The sequence below is a fragment of the Aotus nancymaae genome, unplaced genomic scaffold (assembly GCF_030222135.1).
Source record: "Aotus nancymaae isolate 86718 unplaced genomic scaffold, 86718_ANA_hifiasm-v0.15.2.pri h1tg000036l, whole genome shotgun sequence".
Lineage (NCBI taxonomy): Eukaryota > Metazoa > Chordata > Mammalia > Primates > Aotidae > Aotus > Aotus nancymaae.
This window is the reverse complement of record NW_026988450.1, coordinates 80,314,086-80,332,651: the sequence shown is the minus strand read 5'-3', so window position 1 is coordinate 80,332,651 and position 18,566 is coordinate 80,314,086. Positions and strand designations below refer to the sequence as shown.

At 45.7% G+C, this 18,566-nt stretch overlaps 1 protein-coding gene across 2 annotated transcripts in view; it reads left to right on the top strand.

Annotated features, from left to right (window-relative positions):
• The window catches only part of KCNQ3 (potassium voltage-gated channel subfamily Q member 3), a 354,914-nt gene that overhangs the window by 285,281 nt on the left and 51,067 nt on the right, over positions 1-18,566 (top strand). For both annotated transcript variants that reach the window (XM_021666885.2, XM_021666886.2), the window contains exons 2-4: positions 8,816-8,906; positions 10,642-10,768; positions 14,353-14,525. In XM_021666885.2, the coding sequence (XP_021522560.2) occupies positions 8,816-8,906; positions 10,642-10,768; positions 14,353-14,525 (391 nt within the window). The remainder of the gene's footprint in view (positions 1-8,815; positions 8,907-10,641; positions 10,769-14,352; positions 14,526-18,566) is intronic.

Here is an 18,566-nt window from a genome sequence, read left to right as displayed (position 1 = left end):
TTGACATGAGTCAAATAAGGAAGAGGAAGATTTTGAAAAACTATTTTAGTTCTGACTTATGTTCTTATGTCTGAGTTCCAAGGGAATGGAAATGGTCTTTTCCTGCACCTTTGACAGACATCACTAATCAATAATGGCATTTCCCCCCAGTTCACTTGGCTGCAATCTGGATTCCTTTTAACACCACATTGCTGGCAGCCTTAACCAATCCATCCTAGTGGGTTTTCTTTTTTTTTTTTTTTTTTTTTTTTTTTTTTTTTTTTTTGAGACGGAGTTTCGCTCTTGATACTCAGGCTGGAGCGCAATGGCGCGATCTCGGCTCACCGCAATCTCCGCCTCCTGGGTTCAGGCAATTCTCCTGCCTCAGCCTCCTGAGTAGCTGGGATTACAGGCACGCGCCACCGTGCCCAGCTAATTTTTTTTTTTTTTTGTATTAGTAGAGACGGGGTTTCACCATGTTGACCAAGATGGTCTCGATCTCTTGACCTCGTGATCCACCCGCCTCGGCCTCCCAAAGTGCTGGGATTACAGGCGGGTTTTCAAGATAAAAATGATTTGTCAACCCTGTTCTTAGTGGATGGAACTATTCTTATTAGGAGATGACTCAAACATCCTTTCTGGGGTTGACTCAGAAAATAAAGAAACCCCTGGCACACAGTGGGCACTTCCCATCTGAGGCCTTTCAGTTGAGGGTCAGTAGGATCCTCATGCAGTTTGAGGTCTGTCACTGCCTTTTAAGGTTATGTCTCCTTCTTAAGATCAAAGATCAGGAATGGTGGCCAAGGATGAGGACAGGTGCAGGTAACTATGATGTAGCGATGCCTGTCTTTTAGACAATTCAATTCTGCCTTCACTTAGCTAGGAAAAATGTTTCTACACATCACTATTCAATGGCAGATAGACAAGGATTCTAAGAAAGAGAGTCTAGTGCTACCTTCTAGGATGTTGTGAGGGCTGCAGATGCTCTGAAAGCTGTCCACGGACAACTGTAATTAGAGCAGGAGCCTGCAGGGGTTTTTGGGAACTATCTGGAATGTTAGGAGATTTTCTCCGCCAAATACCAAACTCCACAGGAAGAGAAGGGAAGACATTAACTCCTCCCAGAACTGGGGTCAGCAGGCCAGGCTGTCTTCCCTGCTCTCCTTCCGGCTCTGACCACACCTCATTCTCTGCATATTCTCTTCCAAGGCCTTATTGCTCTCAGCCGAGGGTCTGACTCTTAACTCCCTTTGAGACCCTCCTGCCTGAGCTTGGAGGCTCAGTTCCCCATCTGTAAAATGGGGATACAAATAAAATGATAATAGTGCATCTTCCTCACAGTGTTGCTCTCAGGAGTAAAAGAGAAAATGGTGTATGAAAAAATTCCTGCATCAATGTTTTCACTGTGCTTGTCTCACTGTGAATGAAGCCTGTGAGGGGATGTTTGGCTGGAAACCTTGCCTCTTACTTCCAGCAGGCTCAGCTTTGGAGCCTATAAATGGATGCCAGATATGGGTGAGAAGAGGCGGCAGGGATTTCCTGGTACCACTGTGGTCATCCCTCACATCTGCATCTGCAAAAGCCTTCCCTGTCTGCTGCCTGACAGAGGCTGGGTATCCAGTGAGCCTGGACAGCATGCACTGGTTCCTGTCCTGAGGCCCCTGCATCTGATGCTTTAGAGCCACGTGCAGCTACAAAGCTGGCTTCCTGGCGTCAGTTCCCTTTTGCCTTCCCCAACCTGGGCTCCGATGGCCGAGGGTGAGGAAAGAATACTAAGGGTGGAAGCATGGAGGCCATGGAGGCTGATTTAAGGGCATATTTGCTGCTACTGACCTTGACTGGCATCATTTGCAAAGGCAGCCTGGATGCTGCAGACAGAAAGCTGCTATTGGCTCTCCCCAAGACTCCTGGCCACAAACCCTTGGTCACTCCTGCAGGGTGTAGAAGGGAGGGAGAAATGGTGGGCAAGGAGCAGAGGAATGAGGAACAAGAGAGGAGAGGAGCAGTGGAGGAAAGGATGCAGGAGAAGGAGAGGAAAAGAACTCGGGGAATGCCAGGGCAATAAGAGAAGAGCAGAGGAAAGGAAACAGTCAAGACTATAGAGAAAGGCTGGGCACGGTGGTGGCTCATGCCTGTAATCCTAGCACTTTCCAAGGACGAGGTGGGCAGATCACCTGAGGTCAGGAGTTTGAGACCAGCCTGACCAACATGGCGAAACCTCGTCTCTACTAAAAATGCAAAAATGTAGCTGGGCGTCGTGGCACATGCCTGTAATCCCAGCTGTTTGGGAGGCTGAGACGGAGAATTGCTTGAACCCAGGAGGTGGAGTTTGCAGTGAGCGAAGATCAAGCCACTATTCTCCAGCTGGGGTGACAGAGCAAAACTCCATTAAAAAAAAAAAAAAAAAAAAGATTATAGAGGAGGAAACTGAAGTGACAAAGGACAGAAGAAAAGGAAGAACAGGAATAATTGGTGAGAGTGGAGAGAGAGGAAACCAAAACAGGAAGAGAAGCAGGAAACCAGGAAGAAAGCGCCTGGGGGCGGCTCTCAGGTGAAGACCAGCAGGAGAATCTCTAGCCTCCGGAGAGTGCCACGTCCTTATCCATCAGTGGGACTGCTCATTTGGTCTCCGTCTGAAATCAAGTTCATATGTTAAAGGTAAATTGAAATGTGCAAGAAAATAAGGAGCGCTTCCTCTTCTCAGGTTAAGGACGGTTTTCTTGATGATTTTAACTGTAAATTAATGATTGTTGTCCTGCCTTAGAAAGTGGTTTCCTGAGGTTGCTGGTGAGGCGTGCGAAGCGCAGGGCTACGCCGGGCCTCTGCTGCCCTCTCCTGGCCAAAGCTGGGCTCCGCAGGCTCCCTGAGGATGGGAACTCGGCTGAAACTGCATTTTGGTGGTTGGCGAAGGCGGAATTATCCCTTCTCCTGGCTCTAAAATCAGACTATGAGAGCTGGAAGAGAGTTAGATATTCAGCTCCGGCCTTTCCCCTAAGCCTTAAATTTAGATTTCAATCAGCGGGATGGAGATTTCCACTTGGACTTCAAGTGCAGCAGGTCCTCAGGTAGCTTCTTATCTTCACAGTGCTGCTGGCCACACTGCACAGCCTCCTGTTGTCTGCAAACAGCACATTGTCCATTGTCTTCCCACCCCAGGACCCTCCGAGTGCTCCTCTTGCTCGATCTTTATATCCCATCACAACTCCTGCCAAGAACACAGGAGGATGCTCTCTTGGGACCCTTGTCATCTGTCCAGCGCACCACCCTCCTCCTCTCTGGTCAACTCATGATAACGCCGTCCTGACTGCTGTCCTGGCAGAGACCTGTCTTGGGATAGAGATTACAGATAGAGAGAGATGGATGCATATATATATATATATATATATATATATATATATATAGAGAGAGAGAGAGAGAGAGAGAGAGAGAGAGAGAGAGAAGGAGGGAGGGAGAGAGAGAGAGATACATATATATGTATGTGTGTGGCTAGATAGGTAGATAGATATTCAGATCTTCTAGGCTGGGCACAGAAGCTCATGCCTCTAATCTCAGTGTTTTGAGAGGCTAACAAGGAGGATCTTTTGAGGCCAGGAGTTCAAGACCAGCCTGAGCAACATAGCAAGACCCCATCTCTATAAAAAGAAAATTAACCATGGTGGCGGTGCTGGACCTGTAGTCCCAGCTACTTGGGAGGCTGAGATGGGAGAATCACTTGAGCCCAGGAGTTAGAGGTTAGAGTGAGCTATGATCATGCCACTGCCTTCCTGCCTGGGTGACAGAGTGAGATCATGTCTCTCTTTAAAAAAAAAAATCTGCCGAATAAAGCTCAAACTCTTCATTTGATCTACAAAAGCTTTCATATCATGCTCCCAGCCTGTCTCTTCAGGTTCACTTTATATCCCTTGCCTTTAATTTCAACAACAAGGCCATTGCTAATTGCTGAAATTTTTTTTATTCATTCTCTAAACACATATTGGTTCTTATTAAGTTCTAGGTTTGAGCTGTTCACTGAGATACAGAGAGGAACAAGACATAGTCTCTGCCCTCCAGGAGTGGAGTCTAGCAGAGCCAATATGCACACGCAGCCCAGACCTCATTTGGGTTACCCTGCTCTATAAAAGTCAGATGCACTCGGTGCAGATTCTCGTTCCACACTGCATTAGTTTTCTATTGCTGCATAACAAATAGACACTTACTTACTGGCTTACAACAACACATAATTTTTTAATCTCAGTTTTCATGAAGAGACTAGGCATGGCTTAACTGAGTCCTCTGCTGAGTGTCTCACAAAGCAGCAGTCATGGAGTTGGCTGGGCCGTGTTCCTCTCTGGAGCTTGTGGCAGGACTCCCCAAGATCCCATGATTGTTGATCCTTGCAGTTCCAGAACAGGTCCCACCTTCATTCTGGTCATCAGCCAGGGGCTGCTATCAAGTCCAAGAATCCACCACAGTTCCTTGCCACATAGCTCTCACAGGTCTTTCAAAACACAGAAGCTCACATGAAGACCAGCAGGAGAATCCCTACCCCCAGTATGCCATGGCAGAGTCTCATTAATGTAACATAATCACGGGCATGACTATCCAGTTGCCTTTGCCATATTTTTTGAAAAAGTACACAGAAGAGTGACATCTTATCTCTTTTTACCATATTCTATTGTTAGAAGCAAGTCACAGGTTCTGCTTGCACTCAGAAAAGACAATTATGCAACTGCATGACTCATTGGAGATTACCTTAGGCCTTGCCCACCATACACGCAACTTGAATTTTTCCAAGATTTATATATTTATATATATATCCCAAGTACAGGGAGCTGTGTAAAGTCTGAGTCCAGCTAAAGACTCCTATTCCTGCCAAATTAGTTCAGCTGTGGGACACCAACCTGTCTCTTCTCCCCATGCACTGACCCAGCCATGGGTTTCAGCACCAGGATTGATGCCAACTGAAAACAAAGTCACTTACGAAGCTGTGGTTGATGGTTTGCATTGTTACACCAGGAACTTAACATTTTAACCAATCTTGTTCTTACAAATCCTTCAGCATGTGGCTAGACCATACTCTTCTCGTTTTTGTCATTCCTGGCCCTCAACACAAATCCCTATCTCTAATTTTTGGTTAATTTTTATCGCTAAGTAGTTTAGCAGTCTCATGTTTTTAGAGTTGCAACTTTTACCTCAATCATATCAATAAAGTATTTCTCTAGACAAAGGCAGTTTCTTCCATTAAAGGAGTCCTATTTTCAGGTGTTAAGACAGTATTTTTATTTAGCACATGATGCATGCAAACAATTGCAAGATGATAATGGGTTGTGGTCCATGCTGGCATAGAAATGCATCAAGGTACTCTGGGATCCCAGGGATAAGATCACACAAGGGAGCCTGCAGAGAGCAGCTGTCAGGGAAGGCTCTGGAGGCTAGGCATAATGGGCGGTGCCAAGACATAGCAGGTTAATGATGGGGGCGTGGCAAAAGTGGGCAGGGAAGAGGACTATCAAGACAGATGGCACATGGGTCAGAGAGTTTGAGGAAGTTCTGTCATTTGTAGGACCAGCCTGGGTGTGGGGAAGCAGCAGGAGACGACAAGGCTGTGAGGAGGGCAAGGCTAGATCATAAAAGGCCCACATCCCTTCTTAAGAAAAAAAATCGAACTTGATTCTTTGCCCATGAACTTTTGCACCTTCTGCATATGTACATATTGTTCATGATGCCTAGGGGTCCAGACTCCAGGTCAACACATAAAATAGGGAATGTCCTGGATAAACTCAGAAATTTGGTCAACTGTAGCATAGCTTTGAATTTCCTTCCAATCTCTTGGCTACAGTCCCTCCTGGATGCTCCCAAAGCATGTGAACACGTGGGTCATAACCTCAACCACATTCTCCGGTAATTATTTGTCCTGTTTCCCCCATGTACTAAGGAGTCCTTGCATAATGAGGAATAGGTTTTATTTATGTTTGTATCCTTAAAACCAGTACTATGTCTGGGACAAAAGAGGCACCAAATAAATTGATATTAAATTACAATAAAATGATAGTTAACTCTTACTGAAGGCTAACTTTTCCAGGCACCTGACATGGATTACATCATAGACTAACTGAGGATATGGACTCTTTAACTGTGTTCATTTTACACAGGAGGAAACCATGATGCAGAAATGTTTTGTATTTTGTCTAAGAACACACAGATCAAAAGAGAAAGAAGATGATTCTAACTAAGCAAGGTCTTATCTACAGAGCCTAAGAATGAATAAAATAAAGTCTTGAGAGAACCCAAATGTGGACTTGCAGTATCTTCTGAGAGTGATTAATTTCTCTGTATGTTTCCCAGGGCCTGATTGGCCAATGATGAGAATGTTACTATGAGAGCACCATAATTCTAAACAATTGATTCAACAATATCTCACATCAATTGTTTCCTGAAGTCCTCAGAATTATGGTGAGCTCTAGGCAGATTCATTATTCTCATTCAACAGATGCTATGACCAGGATCTGTCAAGTCAATGAGCTGCTCAAAAATCACATAAAAAGCACCAGAGCTTCCTTTTAAGCCCATGTCTTTGGACTCCAGCCTTTTTGGTCATTTCACTAACAACATAGTTACCCTGATAGTAGTGATTCTTTCTCGTGAATTTCTTCATCTCTAAAATGAGAATGGTCATCTCTAACTTGGGAAGTTGTAGTAACAATTACTGATGTTGTTGCCATCATCAGCACCACTACCAGCAACATCATCACCATGACCACCGTCATCATCACCACCACCATCATCAGCATCATCACCATCATCACCACCATCATCATGACTGTCATCACCACCATCATCATCACCACCATCATCACTGTCATCACCACCATCACCACTGTCATCACCACTGTTATCACCGTCATCACCACCATCATCACCGTCATCATCACCATCATCACCACCATCATCACTGTCATCACCACCATCATCATCACCATCATCACCACCATCATCACCACTGTCATCACCGTCATCACCACCATCATCACCGTCATCATCACCATCATCACCACCATCATCACTGTCATCACCACCATCATCATCACCATCATCACCACTGTCATCACCACTGTCATCACCGTCATCACCACCATCATCACCGTCATCATCACCGTCATCACCACCATCACCACAATCATCACCATCATCACCACCATCATCATCACTGTCATCACCATCATCATCACTGTCATCACCACCATCATCACCACAATCATCATCACCATCATCACCACCATCATCATCATCACCATCATCATCACCATCATCACCACCATCATCACCACAATCATCATCACCATCATCACCACAATCATCATCACCACCATCATCACCACAATCATCATCATCATCGTAATCACCATCATCATCACTGTCATCACCATCATCACCACAATCATCATCATCACCATCATCACCACAATCATCATCACCGTTATCACCACAATCATCATCATCACCATTACCTGAGAAGATGTCAAATAAAAGGTCCAAACACAGGAAGGAGTTGGGAATCTTGTATAGGTTCCTGGGCATGATTGGAGACACAAAGATTCAGGTCTGAAGATCAGCAGGTTTATTGATCAGAAAATATAATCAGGATCACTAAGGGTTAGGGGCAGGACTCGGTCTCCGCCAAGGTCAGAAGCAGATATTTCCATCCTTCTTACTTCATGGTCCTTACTGTCACACCATGAGACAACTTTCTGTTTATCTGAACTGTGAGCTCATGAAGACAGATCCAGCTGATTTTGAATTCCAGCTCTGTATGCTTGGTGTCTGCCATATAAATATTGAATGAATGAATGAACAAAAGCCAAAAAATCATGGGTAGAACCTTAGTAGAGTGGAAAACCAGATTACCTGGAGTAGGAGAGCTTAGAGTCTGTGCTACCAAGCTACCCATAAATCCTAGCTTGTAAATTCCCTCTTGGACACCCAGGGAACCTGATACTAACCACCGAACCAAAGACTCTCCATCAAGAGAGAGAACCATTTTCCTTACTAAAACAATGAAACATGGACTTTCTCTCTCTCACTTTCTCTCTCTCTCTCTCTCTCTCTCTCTCTCACACACACACACACACACACACACACACACACACACCCCTCACAGAGTTTATAAAGATAACAATCTAAAAGAATTGTTTGTAGTTTGCTCCTGCCTGGTCCTGGGCATAAACCAGGTGACCTTTCCATGAATTTTAAAGGACCAGCAATCTGAATCCCTCAGTGTGGTAGTTCCTGTTCTTTATGGCATTTTAAAAACAATTCCAAAGACACCCAATTGAAAGACGTTCTTTCCTTTAATATCCACTGATTGTAAAAATGAATAACATTCATACTTGGTGACAGAAGCCTTTGCTGAATTTTTCAATCTTTGGAATAAATTTCTGTTTGCTTCATACTGAGAAAACATTTTCATATATTTTGAAATCAGTCCTATGTGTGTAGAACACATTATTAATTAATTAGACTTGTGAACAGTTGTCTTGACTTTTGGACTTTTAGCAATGTCCCCAGGTTGGAACCAGATGATCTAGTTTAAATTCCAACTAACTGATTCTACTAACTAGCTGGCTAAGTAAAAGTATGCACAAGGTCAATTTCTCTCATCTCGTTTTGTTTAACTGGGATGATCATTCCTGCCTGCCTCGCAGGTTTGTCATAAAGATGAAATGGGATAGCATATAAAGCACATGCCAATGTCCAGTGGAAGTTGAAACTTCATCCTGTAAGACACCATTCCCCGTCTTAGCCTCAGAGCAAGACAGGACTCAAAGGTTCCTTAGTCTCTTTCTTTCTTCCCCTCTAGGTTCCTGATTGTCCTGGGGTGCCTGATTCTGGCTGTCCTGACCACGTTCAAGGAATATGAGACTGTCTCAGGAGACTGGCTTCTGTTACTGGTAAGATTGCATTCAGGGGTAAACACTTCAGTTGGGCATCCACAATGATGAGAAGGCGGTCGCCCTTGGGTACCATTATCCCTGACTGGTTGGGGCTTCTTGTAGTCTCCAGTCAAGTCCAGGCCCAAGGAGAAGCAAAGCGTCCATTACTTGGTGAGGCCTGACATGGTCACATGGGGAATGAGGAATGGCATTCCTGGTAAGGATTTGCTATTCCACATTAGAGAGATGGGGAAATAAAGTCAAAGCAAAAACCAACACATGTTATTAAATGATAAAAACAGCTTCCCAATCCTCTAAAACTTAACACAAAGGCATGTTTCATTCTAAAACCTGTCTCTGCTTTTTCTCCCTGGTATCCTACACTGTAAATTCCAAGGATCTCTCATTCTCTTCAAGGCCATGTACAGAATTCCATTTATACATGAAACTCTAAGTCTCCCCTCCTGAGGCCTCCATCTGTTCTCACTCCCTGTTCTCCATCAGCTGGTGTGATGGAGACAGAGCAGGGTTACAATTCTTGAGCAAGTCACCTAATGTACTCCTGACTCGATTTGCTGAAGTCTTTGCCTAAAAGATGTAAGGTCAGGTGAGAAGCAAATGCAGACATGGGCTGGGCCCAGCCTCAGCACCTGGCTGAGAGGAGGCTCCAGCAAGGGCTTGCTCCTTCTGTAGCCACAGGACAGCACTGGTCAACTGGCCCCTTGAATGACCACACCCTTGTGTGATTGGGAGTCAGCTCTGCCTCCTCAGGGTGACGCCAGCTGCATGGGGTGACGCCCCATCCTGCACACAGGGAAGTGGTGTGGCCCCCTAGTTAGGGCTTGTGAAATAGTGAAGGCTTCTTCTCACATTGGGCAAGCTGAGGCACCAGAGTCAGCACTTCTTTCTGAGAGCAGGCGTTTGCAATGCATGACCCAGAGCTGAGACCTCGGTGGGGAATTCTTTGGAAACTGCCAAACTCCAGGAACTAGGCTGCAGGGATTGTGATGGAGCAGCAACGCCTCAGAGGACCCAGAGAGGTCACAAAAGAGAGAGAGAGAGGCAGAGGTGTCGGTGTCTGATCATCAAGGGAGGTGCAGGAGGAAAGGGGGACCCCGTGTCCTGGAGGCAGTATTTTCTAGTGCTTAAGCACCTGGGCTCTACTGCCTAATTACTTGAGCCCGAGATTCCCTTCTGCTCCACTTCATAGCCTTAAAAGACTTGTTTAACCAATCTGTGTCTTGGTTTCTCAAAATTTAAGGTGAGAATAATATTATCAAACACTTTGGGGGCTGCCTGGCCTAGGAACCAGGCTTAATAACCATTGGCCACAATTAGCAATGCCAGGATACAGGCACTGGGTGGAATTAATAGATTGTGTTTCACTGAGATCTCTCTTTTCAACCCAACTGCACTTCTTAGGGGCTTCTCATTCATTAAAGGGATGCTTTATAATGATCCATTGGAACAGAAACATAGAAAAAAGAACAAGTAATCACTGTGCCAGGCTTAACAGCATTAAGGACAGTTAGCACATCGAAATGAAGATGGGAGGCCCCCAAACTGAATGGCAGGGATTGATCTGTTCTTCTCCCCGTCCCCTTCCGCACCTGCATCCCCAGCCATCCCCGCCAATGAGACAACCAGCAACAACACAGAAATGGAGTTCTTCAGAGCTTCCAAATAGAAATCACTAGCTCCCGGCAAGTGGGTCCCGGTTAATCAGTGCCTCTCCATATGCTCTTCCATGCAGGAGACATTTGCTATTTTCATCTTTGGAGCCGAGTTTGCTTTGAGGATCTGGGCTGCTGGGTGTTGCTGCCGATACAAAGGCTGGCGGGGCCGACTGAAGTTTGCCAGGAAGCCCCTGTGCATGTTGGGTAAGTCCTGACCCCGAGCCTCCTGCCTCCTCAGTTCCCTTCTTCTCAGGCATTGTTTCTCTGAGAAAATTTTAAGCAGCTATTCTGGGAAATCACGCAGCATTGTAGAGGCCAGCCCAGCCCCTGACCCTGCCTCAATGAGAAGGGACGGCCTCAACTATCCAGATCCTCAAATTCCTTCCTCTGTGACTGGTCCTCATAAGGACTGCATGGGACAGGGATTCTTCATTGGAGGGTGAGGGTGTCGCTCTTGGCATTTGGGTTGTAGAGCAGCAAGCAGGTCGCAGGGTATTGAGCATCCCCGGTCCCTGGACTAGCAGCACCCCCAGTCGCAGTGACAATCAGAGTTACCCATACATTTCCAGATGGGTTGGGACGGAGGCTGTAGGCCTGACACCATTGCTGGCTGAGAATCTACTTCCACAGCAACATGTTATGTCCATTTTACAGAAATAGAAACTGAGGCTCACAGAGCTGAGTCATTTTTCAGTCATGCCGGAATCAGCGGATTCCATGTGTGGTCTTGCTTCTTAATCCCAAAGTTGCTTTGAGAGGTGTCACTGGAATCCTTCCATTTGTGTGCAGGCAGTTTGAGAGTAGAGGAGGTGGAAGCCCTCACCGACCTATTGGTCCAGTGTGGACTAAAATCCATGGAGTCATAGAACAAAATATCCTTGAGTGATGGGTAGGAGTCCCAGAGCGTCAAATCCATGGAAGGTTGGAATTACAGGATCATAGAATGTCAGGGCTGGGAGGGCCTCCAAAGCCATTTAATCCAACTTACCATCCTGCCTGTGGCTCCATTCCCCAGCAGCAGCCGTTAGGTGGTCACCTAGGTTCTGCTTGCATGCCCCCAGTCACAAGGCGCTCACCACTTATCCAGGCACTTATCTCATCTTAACTCCTCTGGCACTCTTCAAGTATTTGAGTCTAGACAGTTTATTCCTCCTCTCTACTCCAGAAGAGTCTTTTACCAAGAAACAATGTCATCGATGGCTTCAACTTAACTTGCATCACGCATTCTCAGCATCATACTCCCTCTCCTCTGAGCATACTACCCATTCTTCACTTCATTTTTGAAAATTCATTCCCAGGACTGAACACTGAGAAGAGCTGGACCATGTCCTTTGTCCCAGATGCCAGGCTTCTCTTTGTGCAGCCTGGAATTGCATTGTCTTGCCCACTCCCAGCTGAAATCTCTGCCCTATTCCCACCTGCTGCTAAGGTTGGACTTCTGAGATTTTTTTATTGTCAGAACTTTGAATGTAAGGAGGGTATGTGAGTGTCTGTGGTGTGTGTGTGTGTGTGTGTGTGTGTGTGTGTGTGTGTGCAATGTTGGAGGACATTTTTAAATGATTTTTTCATATTTCTTTCTTCTCTCTTCTTTTGCCCTCTTTCAGTACCTAATCCCAACTTTCCTTTCTTTCCTCTCTCCTTTTCTTCCTTCCAAGTCTTTCGCAAGTGCAATACAATTAAGCAGACTTATTTTTCTTCTCTGGCATGACCTATCCAAGGCAGACCTGAAGTTCTGAGTGTGTGGGTGATAGCTTTATGATGGATAGTGCCCACATTCAAAGAGACTCCTTCCCAGTTTTAGAATATCCTGACAGATGGAGCCCGGACCCCTGCAGGACAGGTGCCTCCCCCGTGGGGCAGTGTCCACTATTTTAAGATCAGCTGTGGTCACAGAGCTCCAGGTTCCCCCTCCACCCTCCCTGGGGAGATGAGGCTGGGCCTCAGCATCGCATGGTCCTTGGTTAGTGTTGCTGTGTTTTCCACTGTACTCATATCCACTTCTTCCATCACGTGGCCCTAAGGGAAATGTTGTTTTCCTGTGTTAGAGAAGAGGATGGTTATCACACCTGTGAACATGATGGCCTTCACATTCAAGGCAGCCTCAGACCCTGCCATTCTGAGTGAAGATGGGTTAGACCTGCCTCTTGGAGCATCTTAGACTATAGTGTTTACTGCACATCTTCGCATTCTTTTGTTTTCTTTACAAGCATTATAGATGAATAGCTTTGCACAGATATCTGAGAAGCCTGGCAAATGATGCAGATATATCGGTATCCAGAGGTTTGATCCCTAGGTTTTTCCAAAGGCCAGGCACACCTGGAGAACACTTTTACAAGGTAGGAAAGGCATCAGCTTTTTGGCAAATGTGCCTTGATGTGAGATGAGAGGTTATTCCAAGCTCAGAGACCAGAACACACAAAGATATGGAGGTGTATGCTCATAGAACTACACAGGCTTCTGGCAGATTCCCAGGAGCCAGATTACAGAGGGCTTTGCAGAGCTTGACCTTTTCCCAGTAGACAAATATTTCTTTAAGTGTATTTCTTGGATCTCTTGGAGCCCTTGCAAAAAATAGTTATGTGGTCAAAATATTTTAGGAAAGTCTATACTTGTATAATTGAGAACCACAGTATATATTCACAGATTAAAGGCTCTGAGAAGTCCTGCAAACCCCATGAATATGTATGATTATTATGTTTCGATGTAAAATTTGATGACACTAAGAATAAATAACACTAATAATTTTTAAAACCCATTTAATGGACTTTTTCCAAATTTACTTGGCCATGTGGGCCTTTTAACTTGGTAACTCTCTGCAGGAAAGTAGGGTGATAATGGATATGGAAACTGACTGCAACAAGTAAATAGAAAAGAGATCAGTTCCTCTCTCTTCCATACTAAATGATTTGATGTCAAGAGCCTGCTTAACAATCTCAGAAGTGTCTCGTCCCCTTGGTCCATCTCTGAAAATGTCTGTAGTGGACATTTTCATGCCATCTCCTGACACCAGCATCCCACATCATAGGTGGGCCTTATTTCTTTCCACAATCTGCCCCAAGGCCTTCTCTCAAGCTCAGGGAGATCACTAGGCTAGTGTCGCTCAGGTGTGTGGGGGCATTGACAACGCGAGGGGTGGCTTTCAACCAGTAGGAGGCAAGAAAAAGAGGTCTGGCCTCCCATTTTTCAGATGGATAATCTTGGGAGGTCTGTCTACAGCTCCAAGGACTCAACAGTGACCTTGATAACACCCCCTTACATTTTTTTTATATTGTCTCTCTCCCTTTCTGCCATCACTTCTGCTTCCTAAGATCATCTTCCAATAAATTACTTGAACCCAAGTTCCTATCTCAAGTGATGCTTTTAGGAGAAACACCTATAGAAACAGCATCTGAGTTTCGGGCTTCATCTCCATAGACTGAGCAGCTGCAGATCTCCTCCGGACCCCAGAGTGAGTCTCAAGGACCACGCTGCAGGGGACCTTGGTAAATTGCTGCTCTGGGGCCAGCATTGAAGTGTGGCAGGCCCATGTCCAGTCCCGACCCAGCTACTTTTGGCCAGGTGGCCTTGGAAAGGCACTCAGACTCAGAGCTTCAGTTTCCTCATCAGTCACAGGAGAATAATCCCACTTACAATGTGTGGTTGGTGTCGAAATTCAACAGCAATGCTTAGATTGTCCCACCGCTTGGCACATGCTGATCTGCCAGCATACAGCACCTGTGATGATGCCAGTGCTCTCGCTTGACCTTCCTTTGCCTCTTCCCTCCCACTCTGTCTGTCCTCTCTCCCAGACATCTTTGTGCTGATTGCCTCTGTGCCAGTGGTTGCTGTGGGGAACCAAGGCAATGTTCTGGCCACCTCCCTGCGAAGCCTGCGCTTCCTGCAGATCCTGCGCATGCTGCGGATGGACCGGAGAGGCGGCACCTGGAAGCTTCTGGGCTCGGCCATCTGTGCCCACAGCAAAGTAAGTGTGGTGGAGAAGCTACAAGACCACATGGGCTTCCCACTCACCTGTGCCCTTCCATGATGTCCCTTCCTTTACAGTGTCCCCAGAAGTCAGTCATTCTGCCACCCTTGTGATAACGACAAAGAGTAAGAGGAGGAGGAGGAACAGGAAGCGGTGGTGGTCTGGGGCATGAGCAGGTGTGGTGCAGAGAGTGGGAACAGGCAGACCTGAACTTAGGTGCTGGCTTCACCATATGCAAATTACTTTGGCCAAGTTGCTCAGCCCTCTTTGGGCTTCAGTTTCTCACTTTTAAAATAGGGATGATAATGCCTGTTCCTTCGGATTTTTGAGAGGATGGAATAAGCTCATTCAAGGCAACATGCAGTGGGAGGAAAAGGCTTGGGAATCACATGGGCTGGTTTGAATCTGAACTCTGCCTCTGTGACATTGGGGATTTTTTGATGTCTTGGTTTCTGCATTTATAAAATTAGAATAATAATGTACTGACCTCAGAGGGTTAGATGAAGATGAAATAAATTGATATGTGAAGAGCACTTAGAAGGTGCCCAGCTCATAGAAATTGTTCAGTTACAATTATGTAAAGCCCAAAGCACAGTGTGTATAGCTTAGTGCTTGACACGAGCTAGCTCACCCCATGAATCAGGCACTCCTGCCACCCCATTACACTGATAGGTAAGAAAACACAGAAAGAGGAAGTACCTGCTCAAGGTCACACAATGGGATACAAATCCTAGCAGTCCGGTTCTAGGGTCTGTATCCACTGGTTTGCTGCTTACTATGGCAGTGCTCGCCTCTCCCAAGTAGATCAGAATCCAGGAGGGGTGGAATTCAGTCCATGCCTTTTCCGAAGTCCCATGTGGTTGAGCAGGTATGGAACCCAAGCAGCCAGAATCCAATTCATCTGGATTCATGGTACTGCCAGTGTTTCTTTCCTATTCTTAACCCAGGTCTTTGGTAGGACTTTGTTTTAATCTAGCTGCTTTAGCTGGGTTCTAGAGGTATGAAGGAAAAACCCTGTGTCTCAGCTCAGGCTGAAAAAAATCTTGAGGGAGGAATCAGAAGGAGGAACCCCTGAGACAGATGTTCTTTGGGGGTACAAAGTCAAGTTTACCTTGCTGCCCAAGAGAGTATCTTTTTGTGCCCACCATGGTAGGCTTAATAGATGCTATTGTTGCCCCACCTAGGTCCCCTTTTAATAGGAATCCTGTGACCACTTCCTCAGTAATTACATGCCAGTGTGTCACATGCACCGAAATCCCTTTCTCAGGTTCTGGTTCTGGGGAGCTGGACCTGAGGCAGTGAGCCCTGGGCAATTTGACATTAAGGAGTTCAGTTTTCCTTGTGTGTGTTAACCCGACCATGACACCTGTAGCTGGACAGCTCCAAAACATCCCCACACAATTCCCGGTTCTTCTCTCTCAGGGATGCACCTAGATATGTTGAAGGGGTGGTAGTTTCCTATGAGATCGCATCTCAGAATATGAGCTTAAGAGTCAGTCAGCAACTTGGCTCAAAATTCAGCCCTGCTACCTTCCAGCCAGAAGGCCTTAAAGGTGTCATTCTATTTTTATGAGCTACCTCAATGGTAAAAATGTGAATCCTCCTGGATGCTTATGTGAGAAAAGGTGCATTTAAGCACCGGGTAAGTCGTAGGTGCTGATTAATAGTAACGTTTATTATTCTGAATATGCTGTTCCTCACACACCATACACATAAGTATAGACATAAAATGGATTGAAAGCATAAAATACCTGAGAATCTTTCAGCTTAGAATGCAGTTTCTTGCCATCCATGTTTTATTTTTGTATGTGCTACCTCTGGCGGCAGCATAAGTGAGGTCAGAGCATCCTTTACAGGGCCCTTTCTTCCTCCTGACCTTCTATTTTATCTTTTATCAAAGGACATGTTCATAACACCTCTATGGGTTCAGTCATAACCTGTATCCATGGAGCTGAGTTGATCCACAGTCCTGGTCAACATTGGTGCTAAAAATTTCTGGTTTAGGTGCTTGCCTCTGTTCCTCCAAATTTTAATAGATCCCCAGTGTCTGCTAGCTTTTACCATGTAATTTCCAGAGACTGTTGGAAGTTTGTGATATAATTCCTCGGTAAATATGGGCTTGCACTGCAGCCAGACCCCACTGAGGCGGAGACTCTTTCCCAAGGGTGGGAAAAGGCTCTGGAGCAGAGCTCTCTGCACACAGACTTAGATTGATGGGCTCTTGCTAGACTCCAAAGTACATGTTGTGAGCCCTCCTGAAGGCCTGTGCTGCCAGAGCTGGGCGGAAGCTCTTCCCCAAGGGAATCGCCAATGGCACTGGCAAACGGACATTTATCAATACATTTCTTCATTCATTTATTCATTGTACTCTGGGCCAGGTTCCATGCCTGACTCTTCTGGGCACTCAAAGATGAAGAGTGGGAGGCTCTGTTTCACAGGGTTAAGCTTTCGAAGTTAATGCTTTTACTAGTTAGGTTAGGTCAGGTTCTGCTTCCAGTATAAATGAGCCCTAGAGCTCCCACCATCCAGCACAAAAACCTAGATGTCTTCTGGCTTACGCTGTATCCGATGTGTGCTGGGTGGGCCTCGTCCATCTTGAATATGAGGACTTGAGTTACCAAGACAGGGGAGAGGAACCTGGAGCATCCTGCAGAATGGGTTTAAGGGACAAGGAGGGATTCGCTCCCATCACTTTTCCATGTTGACTGGATCCCAGTCCTTGACTGCAGGGGAGCCTCAGCAGGTAGGGGAGCTGGTGGATTTTGGGGAACAGTCACAGGTTCTGCCACAGAGCTGCTGGCAAAAAGTGTGTGAAGTCAGAATTATTTTGAATAACTGCAAGATAAATGACTACAAAGTATAGAATTATGACCCATTTTCATTCGTATTGCTGACTGTTACGCCATCTCTTACTAACCCAGAACAGTCAGTTTCTCGGGGCACATGTAAACAGACAACTATATCTTTGGTTAAGTCTCAGATAAAACTTCTGACTTGCACTTGGGGGCCAGAGGGTATGAAGAAACATGTAAGCACGAGACCCACACTCCACAGGCAAGAGGCTCACACTCAGGCAGTCACTGGGGAAAGACGAGCCCATGTACCTTTCCCTTCTCAAATTCCCTGCAGCACAGAACCTCGCTCGCCAAGGGGAATGTCTGGCTGTGTTGCCTGTATCATCTAAGCGAACCCCTCTGCTGTAGACCAAACTCATACCAGTGCAATGTGTATGTGATGCTGTGGACAAGGCCAGAGCATAATAATAAATGAGCATAAAAACATGTTGGAGACTTGGAGAATTATGTTTAGAAAATGGGGAGGGAATAAAGGAAATACAGCTGAACTCTATCTTTCATTGGGGCAGTGAACATCTAGAAAAATTTCACAGTGGAACTGACATGAGTCTGAAGACGACTCCATGCTCTTTGGTTGGTCTCATTGCGGGAGGGCAGTTCACACTACAGGGCTCATGTGAGCCAAGCCCTGCAGGGAGGCAGGAAGCAGCCTTGTCAGGAAGATTCTACTGGGCCAGAAGGGCCAGCTGACTGGTCGTAGATAGTCAGATACAGGAAGGATATCAATGTGAACAATTTTGTTCTCTGAGATGACTCAGCAAGAATGACAGACAGGCTTAAATCTCCAGATTGTGTTAACCAATAACCTTGCCTTTCTTCCTGCCCAACCTCCCATGATAAACCTTGAAACTGGAATAGAATGAGAGAAAGAAAGTTGGAGCTGGAAGGAGCATTAGGTCTTGTCTGCATTAGGGGTTTGAAACTTCAGTGGCTTCCATCCATACCATCCTTGCTATTACTTAACTTGTCATTAAATCACCTTACTCTTGTTTACTTAGTTGCATGTCCTGGTCTGTTATGCGATAATATCTATGAAATCTCAGGCTTTATGCCTTCTTTTGCTTCTTTTACGTAGGCTCTAAATCAGTATTTAACATAAAGCTGCATTTCACTAGTGGTGCACACGATGCTTTCAGGAACTCTGTGATTCAGTCCCTCCATTTAAAAAATGAGGATACTGACT